Here is a 16,038-nt window from a genome sequence, read left to right on the forward strand (position 1 = left end):
GCCGCCTGCGTGCCCAGACCCGCGGGGGGGGGGAGCCGGCATCTCTGCTGCGATCCCTGGCGGCCAATCGGCCCGCTCCGGGCGGCCGGGAGGCCGGGATTCCCGGGAGGAGGGGCGGGATGGCCGCAGCATCCCCGAGCCCCGCGCGGGCACGGCAGCGCCGGCGGTGCCGGGCTGTGCGCGGGCCCCGCGCGCTCGGGGACACCGCGTCACCGCCCCGCCCCGCGCTCATTGGCCGAGGCCGCTGCCCATCGGCCCGGCCGGCCAATCAGGGTGCGCCCCTCTCGGGGGCGCGGAGGCGCCGCGGCCGCAATAAGACGCGCGGTCCGCCCCTCGCCCGGCTCGGCGGCGGCTGCGGCGGTCCCCGTGAGGCGGCGCGGCTTTAGCCCGGTAATTCCCGGGAGCTCCGGGTCGGGGCGCGGGTAGCGGCCGTGGGGGACGGGGTGGAGCGGCCCTGGGCTCGGGGGGGCTCTCCCGGCGGGGCTGTTCCGGCGCTCCGGGGAGGGATGGCGGTGTTGTCCCCCTGGCAAGCGGCGGCTTCCCGAGGGGGCCGTGGCTGCGAGGCTCCGCACACGTTTGCGTGCCCGGGGCTGTGTTTGTGTGCGGGTCGCCGGCAGCCGCGGGTGTTTGCGCGTGTCCGGGAGGTGCTGCCCTACTTCTGGCCGAGCCTCCGTGCTCGGGGAGGGCTGGAACACGCAGGTGCTCGGCACAGGGACGCCTTATAAAAGGGATGAGCAGGGGAGCTTGTCCCGGCTGGAGCAGGAGCCTTGGAAGTGACCGCCTCTGGTATTAGACCTTAAAATTGTGCTTGGCCGAGAACTTTGCCGGTGTAAGATGTTATTCTGAGCACCGTGTGCTGCTCTCCGGTGCTGGGGCTCTGGGTTTCTGCTCTCTCACAGAGTGAACCGCAGAATGGTTTGGGTTGGAAGGGACCTTAAAGGCTGTCTGGCTCCAACCCCCCTGCCATGGGCAGCGACACCTGCCACTAGACCACGTTGCTCAGGGCTCCAACCAGCCTGGCCTTGAGCACCTCTAGCGATGGGGCATCTTCAGCTTCTCTGGACAACCTGTTCCAGTGCCTCTGTGCTGGGTCCAAGTCTGCCGTCCATATCCTCCACGGTGTCCCAGAGCTTTTGGTAGATTTTTGCACACTAGAGCTACGGTAATTGCAGCCTAAACAAATCTTAGGGTGCAAATGATATCCCGGGGCATGTGGGAGATGTGAAACTTTCCCTTGTTGGAAATGCAGGAGCTGTGCGTTGGCATCTTTTTTTGGGAGAAGGCATTTGGTAGCTTTCCCAGTCCATACGAGGGGTATGTGCTCTATTTCTTGAACAGCTTTGAGAGCAAATGGTGGCTGGCATAGCCATTTGCACTTGTGGGTTCTTTCTGTGAGCACTCGATGTTTATTCTTTCCCTGCAGGTAACCAGCCAAGCGTGTGTGGTGGCCTCTGTATAAAGCAGCTCTTGAGTCTGTGCTGGGATTTGTGTAGGTTGTTCCTTTGCTGTAGGAAAGGTGAGTAGGATTATTTCCATGTGTTGCTCTAAGGCTTTCTAGTTTAAATGCTTCCAGAAGTGGACTGATATTTAAACAACCCTGTGACTGCTAGTTCTTCCTAAATTTGTTCGAGAATTGTGCTTCTGCCTAATGTTTTATGTAAGTGAACTGGAGTTTATGGCACCCAGATGATATTTGGTCTTTGTGTAAGTGTATCTTTTACACTAACTAAATTTTTTAGTGTTTTTGGCTAAAAGTACCAACGAAACTTTTGCAAAGAGGTGCATCACCCCTATTGTTTGGTCTTAATTTGGTTTTGTAAATTATGTAATCTATTCCTGGGATAATAGAATCAGTTAATCTGGGTAATGAGGTGTCTGCAGAGATAGAGATTTCTGTGGAGCTGTTTTGTGTGTAGTAGTTCATGCTGTGAACACACTGCAATTTTTTAATTGTATCTGTGGTATGTTCAGGAAGGACCAGTTGCTTCAGGTGGAAATGCTATTAAATCCTTGTTTTTGTTATACACCTAGGATCTTAAAGGGTGTAGTTTAGTTTTGTATCTGATGTGCCATGACACCTGAATCCTAGCAGTAGCTGATTTCTTTGCTTAATGTGCAACTGATTATTTGGAGTGGAAAAAGTGGACCATGCAGGGGATTTTGTCTGAGGTGTTCCTTGCCATGCACAAATCTCAGCCTGCCTTTGCCTGAAATAAGACTTCCTTTTGTATTTATCAACTGTCTGTTGTGTGTCAAACAATACCTCCTGATATTCTCTAAAAATCTCAGTCCTCAAAGGCTTTTTAATCCTGAGCTGTGCCTTTAGGCAGAAGTTAGAGCTGAGGAGGTTTTGCATAGTGCCCTTGTGTGATGTATACTCTGTCTTAATGTGGAATTAGAGGCTGCTGTTACAAGCAAGATCAGATTCCTGAGTCTGTTAATGAATTCAACTTTCCTAGACACTTTTTTTTGAAAGTCTGGAAAAATGAATGCTGGTATTGTGCTGGGTGTTTCCCAAAACCCAGAATGCACGGGCCTATCCCATCCTGCTGACCTAATTGAGGGTCACAGTGGGCCTGAATTTGAGACGCTTGGAGTGTGATTGAAGCAGCTCCAACTGATTTGAGATGATGGGAGCTCCCTTAAGTGTGTTTCTTATGGAAATCTAGCCCAAGGTTGGGTGTGCAGAAATCAGAGCTCAGTCTCCCACTGCCCATGGTTTTGAGAGCACTTAATATTCATCTGGTGTGCAGTAGTCCCCCCAGTGCAGAGTTGTATTTTTGTATTTTTTCCCCTGCTCTTTTCATTGCCATCTAGACTGTGTCTCAGGTCAGAGGGGTCAGGTGGGGCCTTCAGAGTTGCAGTCCTGTGTTAGATGGACCTTTCAGGCATCCCACTGTCTGCTAGTAGATCTTTGACCACCTTGGCAGACCCTTAGGTGTGTGGTCAAAATGTCTCTCCCATTAAAGACAATCCAGAGGTGATGCTGCTTGGTCAAGAAGGAGGAGAAAGGTACTGTTTGACTTTGTGAATGTGTAGCTGTCTGACTTAATGAGGACACAATAGGCTTTTTGTGCCCACTCCAAAAGTAAAAGCGTTAATCCTGGTGCCTAAGAATCTGGCATTGTAATTCGCAGACAAGAGAGGAAAAATAGACTTGAAAGTCAGGAAGAGGATGAGATAATGTGTGATTGAGTGAAATGAGGACTCACTAGTTGTACATTGCACCCAGAGTATCTGTATTGTGACACTTGAGTGTGGAGGAATGATGGAGGAGGTGGCCTGGAGAAAAGATCAAGCATAGACTGGCATAATTAGCAGGACAGGATGGGGATATGAGGAAATTATGCAGAGTGTGACTATGTTGACATCTCCTTTGAGAAAAGCTGATAAGGTTCTGTGTGCTGCCAGTTCCAGTTCTGTGGTGCCACTCTCCAGTTCCTCTGGTTGAGGGCCACAGCTGCTGTCTGTGCCTGCATTCCCTTGGTGCAGTGAGGATCTGGACAGCCCTTAAGGGCTCGAGCTACGTGTGGCACCTCAGAGTTCCCCAGTGAGAGAGATCTGCTTCTCTGGGAGCCTGTGATACTGAGTGAAGCTCTGTTTAAGCACTTGAGGGAAACCTGTAGGCTGGAGTAGCTTGTCCAAATCTGCTCCTAATCAATTGTTTAAAGTGGGCTAGTTGCAACAAGCTGGGTGAAGGATGGCACTTTTCCTTCCCACATCTCCTGGTTTGGAATTCCTCCCACTCTGGATTGTAAAATCACACTCAGCAGACACTTGTTTCTTTGGTTGTTTTTATTCTGATAGTTGTTTACTTTTTACTGCCATATTGCTGTTTGTAATGCATTATCTGTGGGATGTTTGATGTGTCTGTCTCATGTCTTTGTCCAGATGTATCACTATTAGATGCCACACCAGCTGCCGTCTGTGCTAAGCTGCAACCAAAATGGCAAAGTATAGGCTCGTTCTCCTAAGACATGGGGAAGGAGCCTGGACCAAGGAGAATCGCTTCTGCAGCTGGGTGGACCAGAAGCTGAGCAGTGATGGGATAAAGGAAGCTCAGAACTGTGGCAAACGCCTCAAAGCGCTGGGCTTCGAGTTTGACCTCGTCTTCACCTCTGTGCTGAGCCGCTCCATCCAGACTGCCTGGCTTATCCTGGAAGAGATGGGCCAAGAGTGGGTCCCCATTCAGAGCTCCTGGCGGCTGAATGAGCGTCACTATGGAGCCCTGATCGGGCTCAACAGAGCAGAGATGGCTCTGAATCACGGTGAGGAGCAAGTGAAAATCTGGAGGAGAAGCTACGATGTTACCCCGCCTCCCATCTCTGAATCTCACCCCTACTACGAAGAGATCTACAACGATCGCCGCTATAAATGCAGCGATGTCTCCCAGGATAATCTCCCAAAGGCTGAAAGTCTCAAAGATGTGCTTGACAGACTCCTTCCCTATTGGAATGAAAAGATAGTGCCAGAACTGAAAAGTGGCAAAATGATTCTTATCTCTGCTCATGGGAACAGCAGCAGGGCATTGCTGAAGCATGTGGAAGGTAAGGGTCTTTGTTTTAGCCTTTTGCTCTCCTCCTTACTCAATGGCTTGGAGCTTTATGTCTTGTTCTATGGTGTATATTACTTACCTGGGCAAGTTAATAATGTCTGTGGTCTCCAAGGAGAAAGTAAAAAGTTGGTCAAGGAATCAAGCTGAGAGATGTGGAAAGGGGAGAGAATTAGGTTAATGTAGTTAAGAAAGGGGGCAGACACTTCCATTTTATTTCTCACTGTACATTTAAAACCTGTATTCTAAACCAACTTTGTGGTTGGTTTAGATAGGCAAAAACTCTGCTCAAATTATTTTTGGATTTTTTCAGCTGCTTTGTGAGGTTTGAAATAATCATCTCTTCACTGAAAAAGCATTGCTGTAACACAGCGGAATAAAAGTGCTTGACTTGGGTTGTGGAAGATGTTCTTAATTTTACCCTGGTGGGTCACCCTGATAATTTTTTGCTTAAAAGTTATGTGACAGGGGTGTTTCTGCAGAGAGTAGGCACTTGCTAAAGCTTGTGGAGATACTGTAGCATATTCCAATATAGAAAATGCATCCCAATAAACAGCCAAGTTGGTAGCTTAGCATAAGGTTTATTTATGACAGAATGGCTTGTGTTGGGAGATATCTTGTAAAGGCCATCTAGTCCAGTCCCCCTGCAATGAGCAGGCACATCTTCAACTAGATCAGGTTGTTCAGGGCCCTGTTCAACCTGGCCTTGAATGTTTCCAGGAATGGGATATCTGCTGCCTCTTTGTGCAACATGTTCCAGTGTTTTACCAGCCTTATCATAGAAATTTTCTTTCTTATGTCTAGTCTGAAACTATCTTTTAGGTTAAAACTATCCCCCCTTGTCCTATTGCAATAGGCCCTGCTAAAAAGTCTGTTTCCATCTTTCTTAGAGGCCCTCTGGAACCTTCTCTTCTCCAAGCTGAACAGCCCCAACTCAGCCTTTCCTCACAGCAGATGTGCTCCATCCCTCTGCTCATTTTTGTGGCCCTCCTCTGGTCCTGCTCCAACAGGTCTTTCCTGGGCTGGAAATCCCAGAACTGGTCTTGGAAAGGACTTATTTGGGACCTAACAATAAAAAACATCCTTTTCATTGTTAGATTCTTCCCTCCCTTCTTTCATCTCCTGGCTTCCAGGCCATCCTAAACTGGAAGTCGAACTGTATTAATTTCTTTGTGGGTTGAGCAGAATTTAGTGATTATATATGCGTGAATGCAGACTACTACAGTTGTAGTTACAAATATGCACAGGCTGGATTGTGTCCACTCAGGTTTTTTCTTAGTTGTAAAATCCTCTGTTCTGTGGCTCTGCCTGCTGAATACTTTTTGCATTTGGCCATGCTGGAACAGTCAGGACATCAGGAGTCAGAAGCCTGGGAAATAAGCAGGTACAAGTGGCTTCTGGAGCTAGGGAGGCTGTGAATCCTGGGCTGCAGATCACTGCTTGGATGAAGGAGGAAGGGCTGGTTCAGTCAGTTCCATGATGTGGTCCGAGTGGTTGTCCACACTGTGTGAAGTGATAAAGGAAAAAGGGGAAGAGGGATCTGCAACTGTGGTGACTCCCCTGCCTCCCAAGAACTGAACCAGTTCCATGAAGCCATGCTGGCCAAGCCCTTTGGGGGCGAGATGATGACAGCTGAATGTAGCTTCCAGCAGAGACCCTGGGCCACCTTCTGTGCAGGCCTGCCCAGGGGCTGGGAGGGGTTACTTTGCATTTAGTATGGCTGAACTTCTTGCTGCATTGAGATCAGAGAGGAACAGTGCTGCAGAACTTCTCTTTGGGACAATTGTTATCTCTGTGTAACTCTTCCAGGACTGCCCATACTCAGCCAAAATAAAACAAAGCTATCCTTTGTCTTGCAGTATACCTTGACCCTCCCAGCATATGCTTACATAGGGAAATGTGAGGAATCCTTGGCACAGGATCTAGTTCTGTTGACCAGGGAACATCTGTGGACTACTCCAGCTCCCACATAGGAACCTGCTGGCTCTCCTGCCCTTTATATAGTAGAGATTGGATTTCTGAAGAACTGGCCTGAAGGGTAGCATGAACAGAGCTCAGAGATACCTGGTATTGCAGTCTGCCTTTGTTGTTTTATTTTTGGTCCCCCACCCCCCCTCCCCGGCCTAAATCTAGCTGGAGCTAAGAGGTTCCTTGTCTGCATTGCTGACTGTCCCTTTCTCTCCTGAAAGGTTGTGAGTTGCTCTGCATCCCTGCTAGAGTTGGACCTGATTTAACAGTGCTTAAAGTTTGCCAGTCTACTGTATTTATAGCACCCATTGTGAGATGGGCTGTGTTTCTGTGGATTTTTTTTTTTTGTAAGCTTAGAGTGTCCTGCACTTGAGTGGAGTTTTCTAAGCCCCTCTAGCTTAGCTGGAGCCTTTTATTTTTTGCTTGGCATTTTGAAAACTGGGCTCCAAATGCCTCGAGCAGCAATCTTGCATGGCTGCTTGGATGTCTTAGTCATGGTGTTAACTTGATCTTGGAAGATGTAGCTCAAACTTTAAATGGCAGCAAATATGAATGTTTTCATTCTGTTGGTTCTGATGAAACAATTCTAATTGTTTCAGTGTAATTTGATTTTTTTTTTTCTAAAACACTACAGAGTATCCCTTGAAGTTACTATTTCAAGGAGGTATTTTCTTGAAACAGGACTGCAATTCTCTGAATCTCTGTGTTTTCCTTGTTCTGAGTAAATGGTAAAGAGCTGGAAATGTAGTTCTGCTTTCTACTTGCATGCAGTCGTTGGAGCAACAGTATCATGCACAAAAGGCTTTGATTGTGGGTTTGGGTTTTGTTCTTGTTTTCTCTTTACACAGAATGGACCTTGTTAATGTGTGTGAAATGTCCATAGGATCTGCCATGCTAAATAAGCATCCTGGATGTGCAGGATCTATTTGCAGATGATTTTTCTCAGTTCTTTGGGGGAGGATACTTTTCTCTTTATCTAATAACCAGTGCTTCATGTTGGAATCCTCTTGACAGTGTCCTTTTATGAAGACATTCGTGTAACACTTGAGACCACCTTGCCCTGTTTCTGTTGAAGTGCTGATTGGAGACCAAGTCCAATGGACTGATTTACCAGATGACTGGCAGAAGGATTGATGGGCTGTCTTTTCTTTCTTCCCAGCCATTTAACCCTGGGGACTGGTGTTGAGTACCTCAAAACAGGGGCTTGTGGAAGGCCTGATTCTAGAGTTTCCAACCTGTTGAAAGGTTGTCACCTCTTGCATGTGGTGTGGTGGTCACTGAGCCTTGTCATGCTCAGGGTTGAAACTGGAGGATAGGGGTTTCCTGGCCTCTTGAAGATACAGATGTTGTACTCCCTGGTCTTGTTGGGTTGTCACAGGGCTGGGACAGATCTCTGGGACTGGGCTTGCAGGCAGTGGTGACTCTGAAAGCCTCCTGCTGGTTTTGTGACCTGGTGAGCAGGGAGAGCAGTGCCCTCAGGATGTTACTTTCTTGCATCACTCTGAGTGTGCAGTTACAGTATTCCAGTAGTTTACATGTTGGAGCTGCACGTTGTGGCACCTGGTGTGGATTGTGCTGAGGGCTCCTTAATAGGATTATTTCATTGATTTAGCTGCTTAGCCTTCTTAAGGAAATACTGCTCCTGTGAGTGTGGTGTCTGAGTGCAGTTGCAGGAAACAGCTTGTGACCTAACAACTCAGTGCTCCTGAAATGAGATGGTCTTGCTCTCCCTGTCATTTTCCCCAGTCTTTGCTCAGTGCTCCTGCTGCTTATTTCTTGTGAGCTTGTTGGGCCTTACTGCAAGTTACCTTGGCCTGTGTTATGGCCACTGCTGAGCAGTGCTCCTGCAGCATCAGGGCTGCCTCACCAACATTGTCCCCAAACAGGCTGGGGCTGGGCAAGCTCTTGGGAGGGGACGTAGCCAGGAGAGCTGACCCAAACTGACCAAAGGGATATTCCTTACCCTTTATGATGTCTGCTCAGCAGTAAAGGCTAAGGGAAAGGAGGAAGGATGTTTGTAATGGCATTGGAGCAATAGCTCTGCATACTGAAGCCCTAATTAGTGACTGGACATTGCTGGCCAATGGGAAATAGAGAATAAATCCTGTGTTTTTCTTTGTTTCTGTGCTTGGCCTCTACTTGTGCTTTAGTAAACTGCCTTTATCTTGATGCACACATTATTTTTTCATCTTTTCTCCCCACCCATTGTGCTGAGGATGGGAGTGATAGAGCAGCTTGGTGGGCACCTGGTGTCCAGCCAAGGTCAACCCACCACAGTTCTTTTTTGCCATAGCCCCCTACTACTAATGCCTGGCTGTGCAAGTGTAATACAGACATAGAAAATCTTGGCAGGCATGAGTGAAACAAATGTAGATGGTATGCTACAACCATGGTTGTAGCCCACCCATCTTTCTTTCCTTAGACTTTGCACAGCAAGATAACATTCTGTCAAGATCAAACACCAGATTCTAACACTGTGCTCATTTCCCTCCTCTACCCTGTTGAAGTTAGATCTTCAGTCAGCCTGCAGGGAGGGCAGAAAGTGGCTCTGAATATTTAACTTACTAGGCTAAAGCTTTAGTAGTTTCATTAAGCATGTGGCAAGGATGCTATGATCTGATTTAGAACTCAGTTACAAAGCACCAGTATTAAACAAGCTTTTGTGGCTGAATTTATGCATTTGATCTCGTGTATGATCTTTTATTGGATGAATCATCTGGCCTCAAGTGCAGTTGACATGCAGGGGAGGAGGGCTGTAGTTATTCTCAATAGCTCTTGTGGGTGTTGGGTTCCTCTGACCGTAAGAATAGAAGGGAGGAACTTGGTAAAAACAGGTGAAAGGGAAGGGGAAGCTGAACCAGCCCTTGTAAAAGTGCTGTAGGTGCTCAAAATCAGTGGGGTTTGTCTCTGCAGGACTTTGCAAGGTACAAATATTTCAAAACTCTCCATGGGCTACCACATGAAGGTGAATTCTTAAGCTTGCCTGGATGGACTTCCAGTTTGTGTGTTTGGTTACCCAGTTCAGTTAAATGGATGGTAAATGAGCTGGGGAAGAATTCTGAATGTGATTTTTAAAGGTCTTTTTTGTAACAAGTGCTGTACCAAATTATTATCGTGTTCATGTACCTGACTGCTTCCTGCTATACAGCTAAGGGACAATGCTCTCAGGATAGAGCAGGGGAGATGTCCACTTGAGGAATGTAGGTGCCTGGTCAGCATTTGATCTGGGGTCCTGAGGAAGTCATCCTGAGTACTTCTGAAGTGTCTGTGGGTTCTCATGACTGTAAGTAGGTAGAACTGGGGTTTAAGCCTTCTTGGGTAAAGACTGCTTCCAGCAGCACAGTACTTAAGCAGTGCTGAGACCCAGGCTTTGGTATTCAGCTGGAGGGAAGAGTGTTGCTTCTTCAGTGGTCTTGTTTACCATTGCACCTTGTAGTCAGCAGTAGAGATCTTGCCCTGATTTCACCCTTCTTCCCTGTGCCATAGGCTGGGTTGTGACTCAGGCCAGCTTGGATGGGGCACAGGAAAAGGTCAGCTGGTTATAATTACAGCACATGGAGTAACTGGATAGCAGTCAGCTCACACTCCAGCCATTGCAACTGCAGGGCATGATCTCTTTGCTGTCCTCCTGGCCTGCTGGCTGGGGAGTGTTCTGGTGAGCTCTCCCTGCAACCAAAGAGCTTGTGTGACCAGCCTGCTCAGCTTCTTGCTGCCTGAAGAACACAAATACCATACACAGCAACAGAACACTGTTGTTCCTTTAGGATTTTCATCTGACTTCAGCTTGTGTTTCCAGACTTGTGGCTGTGGGGCAACACTTCTGTATGATGAAGAGTCCCGAGGAGAAACCATCATGTTTGCTGCTGTGTGTTTATCCTAGACTGCGCTGTTTTGCTTCATAAATCAATACTAGTTGACATTGTGGTCACTTTGTGTTCTGTAAAAACAGTAAAATGCATTTCTGAATTCATGTAGCTACAGCTAGTTTTGTTTAATCCATCTCCAGAGGAAACGTTTAAATATCATGTCTCCTGACCACATTATGTGGTTTGCCTAAACTCTCCTGCATGACTTCATCTGCTTTGTGTATATATGCATGGTTTAGTCTGGGAGACTGAATTTAGGAGGTGGGCAGAACACTTCCTAGGCACAGATTCTCTGGGGACGTACATGGTGATGTGGGTGTTGTTAAAATCTAATGTTTAAGAATCCTTGAAATAAGAGCTCGGGCAGCTTGGCTGCTTGTTTTGCAAACAAAAGTCCATGAGAACAGCGCTTGTGCTTGGTGAATGGATGCAGTATTTTTCCTGTTCACTTCTGTGCTGTTTTTAAATTTCAAGTACTCTTTGAGGTTTTTTTTTTCCCCTGTAGGTCTGATTCTGTGGCCTACACCAGGTGAATTATTTGTCCCTTTGTATGCAAGAATTGCTTAAGCTGTCTGAGTGTGACTTGTTTCAACGGACTGATGCTGAATGTGTAACAAGGTCTAGGTTTCTTGTGAGGGTTTCTTTGTGGTGCTCCATGCCCTTCTGAAACTTAGGGCTCACCCAAGTGCTGAGCACAAAGCAAGAATAGGTCACTGCCAAACTTGGGTGCTGGTGTAGTCTCTGGGCAGGGGCATATGATCCTCACCTCATGAGTAGTTCTGTTTTGTCTGACCTGTTGTCACCCCACTGTTGCTGAGTTGCTTGACTCGTGTGTGTTTTCCTGTTAATATGCTGGCTCTGCTTTTCTACTTAATGTGAAAATCACTGGTGAATTTATACCCGTGTGTCCTGAGGACCATCTGTTTTGTCAGCTGCTCAGGAGGATGTTTGCTGGGTGCACCTAGGTCTAGTTTACATGGTATCATCACTTTAGAAGCTTGGTTGTGTGCATTTTCCAAGTGTGAATTACTCAAAGCTGCCCCGCTTCACAATAGCAGGCTGCTGCTGTGACCCCAGTGCTTCTAAAAAAGGGAGGGAAAAAGCAATCTTGACGTTCCCAATGACACTAGCTTTCTTTTGCCTGATTTTTTTTTTTTTTGAGGGATAATGATTTTGCAGTCACTGCTTTTAATGCAACTATTTAGACCTTGTGTGGAAACTTTACTAGGATGTTTGGTCTTGAAATGCTCTTGGAGGCTTTGGATGTGTGTTTGATATAAAAATAACCAGCAATTTCGTTGAGGTGAGAGACCCAGAATGTGTTAATTACACATCAGCATAAAATAAACTTTGTTTCCAGGTACACATTCCTTTAGTTAAGTGGAAAAAAGAAACATGCTCTAAGCTGTACAAATTTACTTTCTGCCTCCTTTTTCTTCCCGTTCCCCTCGTTTGAAAGTGGAAATGAATATGCTGTATGTAGTAATTCTGAGAGCAGTACTGTGGGCCCTGCTATAAACTTGCTTATGAGAAATCAGATGTGGGTCAAGAGTGATTCTCACACAAGAAGAATTACATACTGATTTTTGTGACAGTTTGTGTGAGAAGAGTTGCACAGAAAATTTAAGAGAAAGATTAACCTTGTTATCCCGCCTTTTTCAAGAGCCTGTGTTGGCTGCTTAGCAGAGGTTGTTTCATGTTGGAGTAGCACATGTGGACTCTCATCATCTTCTGTGATGTGTGACTTGGGAAATTATGGGGGGGAACCTATTGTGCTCTGTGTCCTGTCTTAAAGGAACAGTGTAGTCTCCAGGGCAATCCCTTCTGTTTATTTCACATGTGTAGGCTGCAGAAGTGAAGAAACTGTCTTCACCTCGATGGGAATTCTCTCCTTCAGCTGTTCCTAAAGCACTTACCAAGCTGTGGCCTAGCTGGGAATTGACTCTTGAGTGGCTGGTGGTGTTGATGGAGGCTGGAATGTGTCCTTGACTGTTTTAAGACTGATAACCTCAGAAACAAGGCAGTAGGCAATGAGGAAGCTGTAGGTATAACTCTGTTTTGTTTTTCTTCGGCAGGCATCTCCGATGAGGACATCATCAATGTTACCCTCCCCACTGGTGTGCCCATACTTCTTGAACTTGATGAGAATTTGCACCCTCTGGGCCCTCACCAGTTTCTGGGTGATCAAGAAGCTATCCAAGCTGCCATCAAAAAAGTGGAAGATCAAGGGAAAGTAAAATCTGCTGAGAAGTAAAATCCCACTGTGTAACACAGCTGTGTTCAGTGTGGTAGTAAGTGACGATGTGTGTATGACTGCTAGGTTGCACTGTGTGAATGTCTCAATTTCAAGCACTAAATAATTGGAAGGGACAATTGTTGAGTCTCAGGTTGGTAGTTTAACCCTCTGCCTTTTCAGAAACTGGAATTTAGATAGCAGTGTGAGGTTTTCGATACTGGAAAAGGAAGGAGATGATTCAGGTAGTGGAAGCTTGCAGGGCAGTCTGCCCCACATCCACCACTGAGGATGGCCCAGTAGAGAAATAAAGGGATGTGTTATTGCCAACAACCAGTCCTAATCTGTTAAAGAGAAAAGCACCAGCTTACTGGACTAAGTCCAAGTTGTTACAGGCACTAAAACTCTCACTGATAAAATGGAACCAGATAACTCTGTTATCAGCTACGATTCTTCTGTGTCAATAGCCATGTCAGTTTGTTCTTGATGGATTTCCTGCAGTCTTTCAGAACACTTCCAGCTGGACAGCTCTCTGCCTTTGGTATTTTGAGTCTTCTGTGGCCAGTTCATGGTCCAGAGAATTTGTAGAGACAACTACTAGAGTTGTCACAGTTGTCTTTTATTACAGTGTATTCTGTTTTTAAGGAATCTAGATGGAATCCCTTTTCCTCCACCATCTTTGCAAAGCCTAGCATCCCTGCATTTTGCTGGCTTGCAGTAATAGGATTTAAGTCAGACTTTAGTCCACGGAAGAAGCACAAAGGTTTTCTGCTCAGTGTTTAAATTATCATGTAGCTCTTGGTGAGGGACCTGAGTACCTTTGAAACACTTTGGTAACATGTACTGGAGGTTTGATCATCCCTTAGTCAAGTTTCTAGGATAATTCCTGCTAACCTCAGCAAAAGTGACATAGGAAAAACCCCTCTAAGCTTTCCTGAGTTGCAAAGGTATCTTGATAAATGTGTTCTGCAGTAACATTACTGTGGCATTATCTGTATCACATTCTCCAAAGGGCTGGAAGAGATGCATGAAGCGTGTCAGAAGTGTTGCTGGGTGCAGCTCATTCAGCCGTCCTGCTGCCAAGGAAGGACATTCTGCCACGCCTGAAAGTGTTCTCCTGTAAACCTCTCCTCACAATCATAGCTTGATTCCTGCTGAGTGTGGCCTTGCTGTTGTTTGGCACTGGATTTGCCCAGTTCACCCCGTGGTCGGATGTAGTGTAGCATGTGTGGCAGTCTCATGTTCTCTTTATGTACACAAGCGTCAGGGTAATTCCACTTTTGAAGACTTGCTCTTAATCTTACCTGCAAATATGAAACTGTTACTAAAGTTTACATCTGAGCCCCTGTCTCAACACCTGAGCATTTGATTCTGACCTTGGATATCAACATGGGTGACACTTGTGTGTGTGCTGCTTGAGCTGAATGTGTTCTCAGCATGGCCCAGCTACAAATCTCAATGTTGATGAGAATTTCTTTGATATGATCATAAAGTTTAAAAATCCTAGAGTAGCTGCTGCTTTGCAGTGAGCAGCTCTGTAGCTTGCTTTGTAAGTGTGGAGGGTGTTTTTTTTCTTCTGAGGAGAGCAGTGTGACAGTGTGGTGTGCCTCTGACAGTCTTGCTGACATGTGGAACAAGACTTCCCAGGTCTGATGCCAGCTCAAATTAGAGTAGCGCATACTCCATAAAAGACCTCTTGCTAGAAGGTAGTTTCTCATGCATGAATGGTGCTTGGGCTTCTCTATGGTTTTGTTTTTGTAGCCCTTGTGGTAGGAACAAAATTACATGTTTCCCTTTTAAACATCAGGCTGGTAGGTTTCCTCTTCCTTTGTACAAGAAAGATACTTCAGTGTTTTTTGTTTGTTTTGGTTTTTTTTTTTTTTCCCCTTCTGAAATTCTATTAGCAGCTTCTCTGCTACTTGATTTGATACTGACTTAGTTCCTGGTGTTTTAGCTTTCTGTGCTTAGAGTAACTCTGAATCTTAGTTGATAGCTTACAAGTCAGTGTTACAGTGTTAGATTGCTGATCAGCAAATGTTCACCTCTGAAAGGCCTGAGAGGGGCCACTGGCACTCAAGTGAATAAATTCCTCCCCAAACATTAAATGATGTGTGAAGCTTAATATCAAGCACATGTTACTGTAGACTCATAAACAAGACTAGCAGAGCCACCTGTTGTGAGTGGGAACTGTGTGCATCCAGGTGTGTGGGCACCCAGGCCATGTCCACATCCCTCTGGCATTGTGCAATTGTAATGCAGGCCTTCTTCAGGACGTGACACGTGGCTGCAATATACTTGGAAATGAACCCAGCTGAACTGGGAGATAGGATCTCTCCTCCCCTTCTCTGAGAATCCTTGATCTCTTCTGTGGATGGACAGGTGGATGAGGGAATTCAGGGTGCATTAATATTTGTTCTTGCAGCTGAATGGATGAAATTGACTGAAATCATTCTCTGAGAGACATGGACAGGAAGAAGAGAACACCAGTGTGATGTTTTCAGGAGGTGTGTTTCTACAGTGCTGCTTGGGATGTGAGTAGTAACTCTGGGAAGTTTGACTTTGTTTGCTTGGATTGTGGCTCCAAAGTGGTGACAGGATTTTATGTGCACATCTGGCAGCAGTAACACCTCACAAAAGTATCAAATGGAACCAACTGGGGATTTCATTGTGCTCTTTAAGATTATTTTAACACCTTGCAGTTCTGAGAAACCTTTTAATTAAAATCCTGATTCATAAACCATCTATATTGAAGAGCAGCAACCAACTGCCATCAACAGTGGCGTAAGGATTCCTGATCTTCAGGCATAGCTACATCAGAGGGAGAAATAAGAATCTTGCTTTAGAAATCAGTGGTAGGGAAGCATTTTTCCCTATGTTCGAGTGTGCCTCTAAGTCCTGTAAGGTAAATGGTGTTTATACAGTTAACATAATGGATGTGGTTGATTTGGTTGGTTTATGCATTTTTAACTTGTGGTTCAGTAGAAGTAATAGCTCTAGATCCTGTTGAAAACCTTTGTAAATATGGTGGAGCTGGCAGGTTCTTTGTAACTCAATAAATTCACCTGAAATTTAATTTAATTTGGCTTCAGTCTTTTTTCCCTTCTACTCCCATCCTCTTTTGTTTCCTTTTCAGGGCTGGTAAGTGAATAAAACTGTCCTTCAGGGTTCCAAAACTCTTCAAGCAGTGGTTTATCACACATCATGCAGTCAATTGGGTTAAAACAGTGTTGGAGCCAACACTTGCTCATATTTACATGTAAAGAAGTTGGGTTGGAGGCAATAAATACCCCTTGAAAACTATGGGGGCATTTACTTAGGAACAACAAACTTCAGCTCCGGAACAGTGGATCTAAACAAATGCTTACTGATTCCTGTGCCTGCTTTCCCTTTTAGTGAGAAGCATTGCTTTCTGATGGTGT

The 16,038-nt window shown here is 45.9% G+C and overlaps 1 protein-coding gene across 2 annotated transcripts; it reads left to right on the forward strand.

The window, feature by feature from the left end:
• The first annotated feature begins 305 nt into the window (after positions 1 to 305).
• Positions 306 to 15,692, forward strand: BPGM (bisphosphoglycerate mutase). 2 transcript variants are annotated; one of them, XM_042050348.1, is made up of 4 exons: positions 306 to 390; positions 1,424 to 1,516; positions 3,892 to 4,547; positions 12,462 to 15,692. In XM_042050348.1, the coding sequence occupies exons 3-4, from the start codon at positions 3,947 to 3,949 to the stop codon at positions 12,638 to 12,640; spliced, it is 780 nt and encodes a 259-aa protein (XP_041906282.1). In that variant the 5' UTR covers positions 306 to 390; positions 1,424 to 1,516; positions 3,892 to 3,946; the 3' UTR covers positions 12,641 to 15,692. The 2 variants fall into 2 exon arrangements, with proteins under 2 accessions (XP_041906282.1, XP_041906283.1); XM_042050349.1 differs by lacking the exon at positions 306 to 390 and adding an exon at positions 1,290 to 1,314.
• Positions 15,693 to 16,038: the final 346 nt, after the last annotated feature.

Source organism: Corvus kubaryi, unplaced genomic scaffold, assembly GCF_017639235.1.
Source record: "Corvus kubaryi isolate FWS band 111438036 unplaced genomic scaffold, C.kubaryi_AGA036_p1.0 72, whole genome shotgun sequence".
Taxonomy (NCBI): domain Eukaryota; kingdom Metazoa; phylum Chordata; class Aves; order Passeriformes; family Corvidae; genus Corvus; species Corvus kubaryi.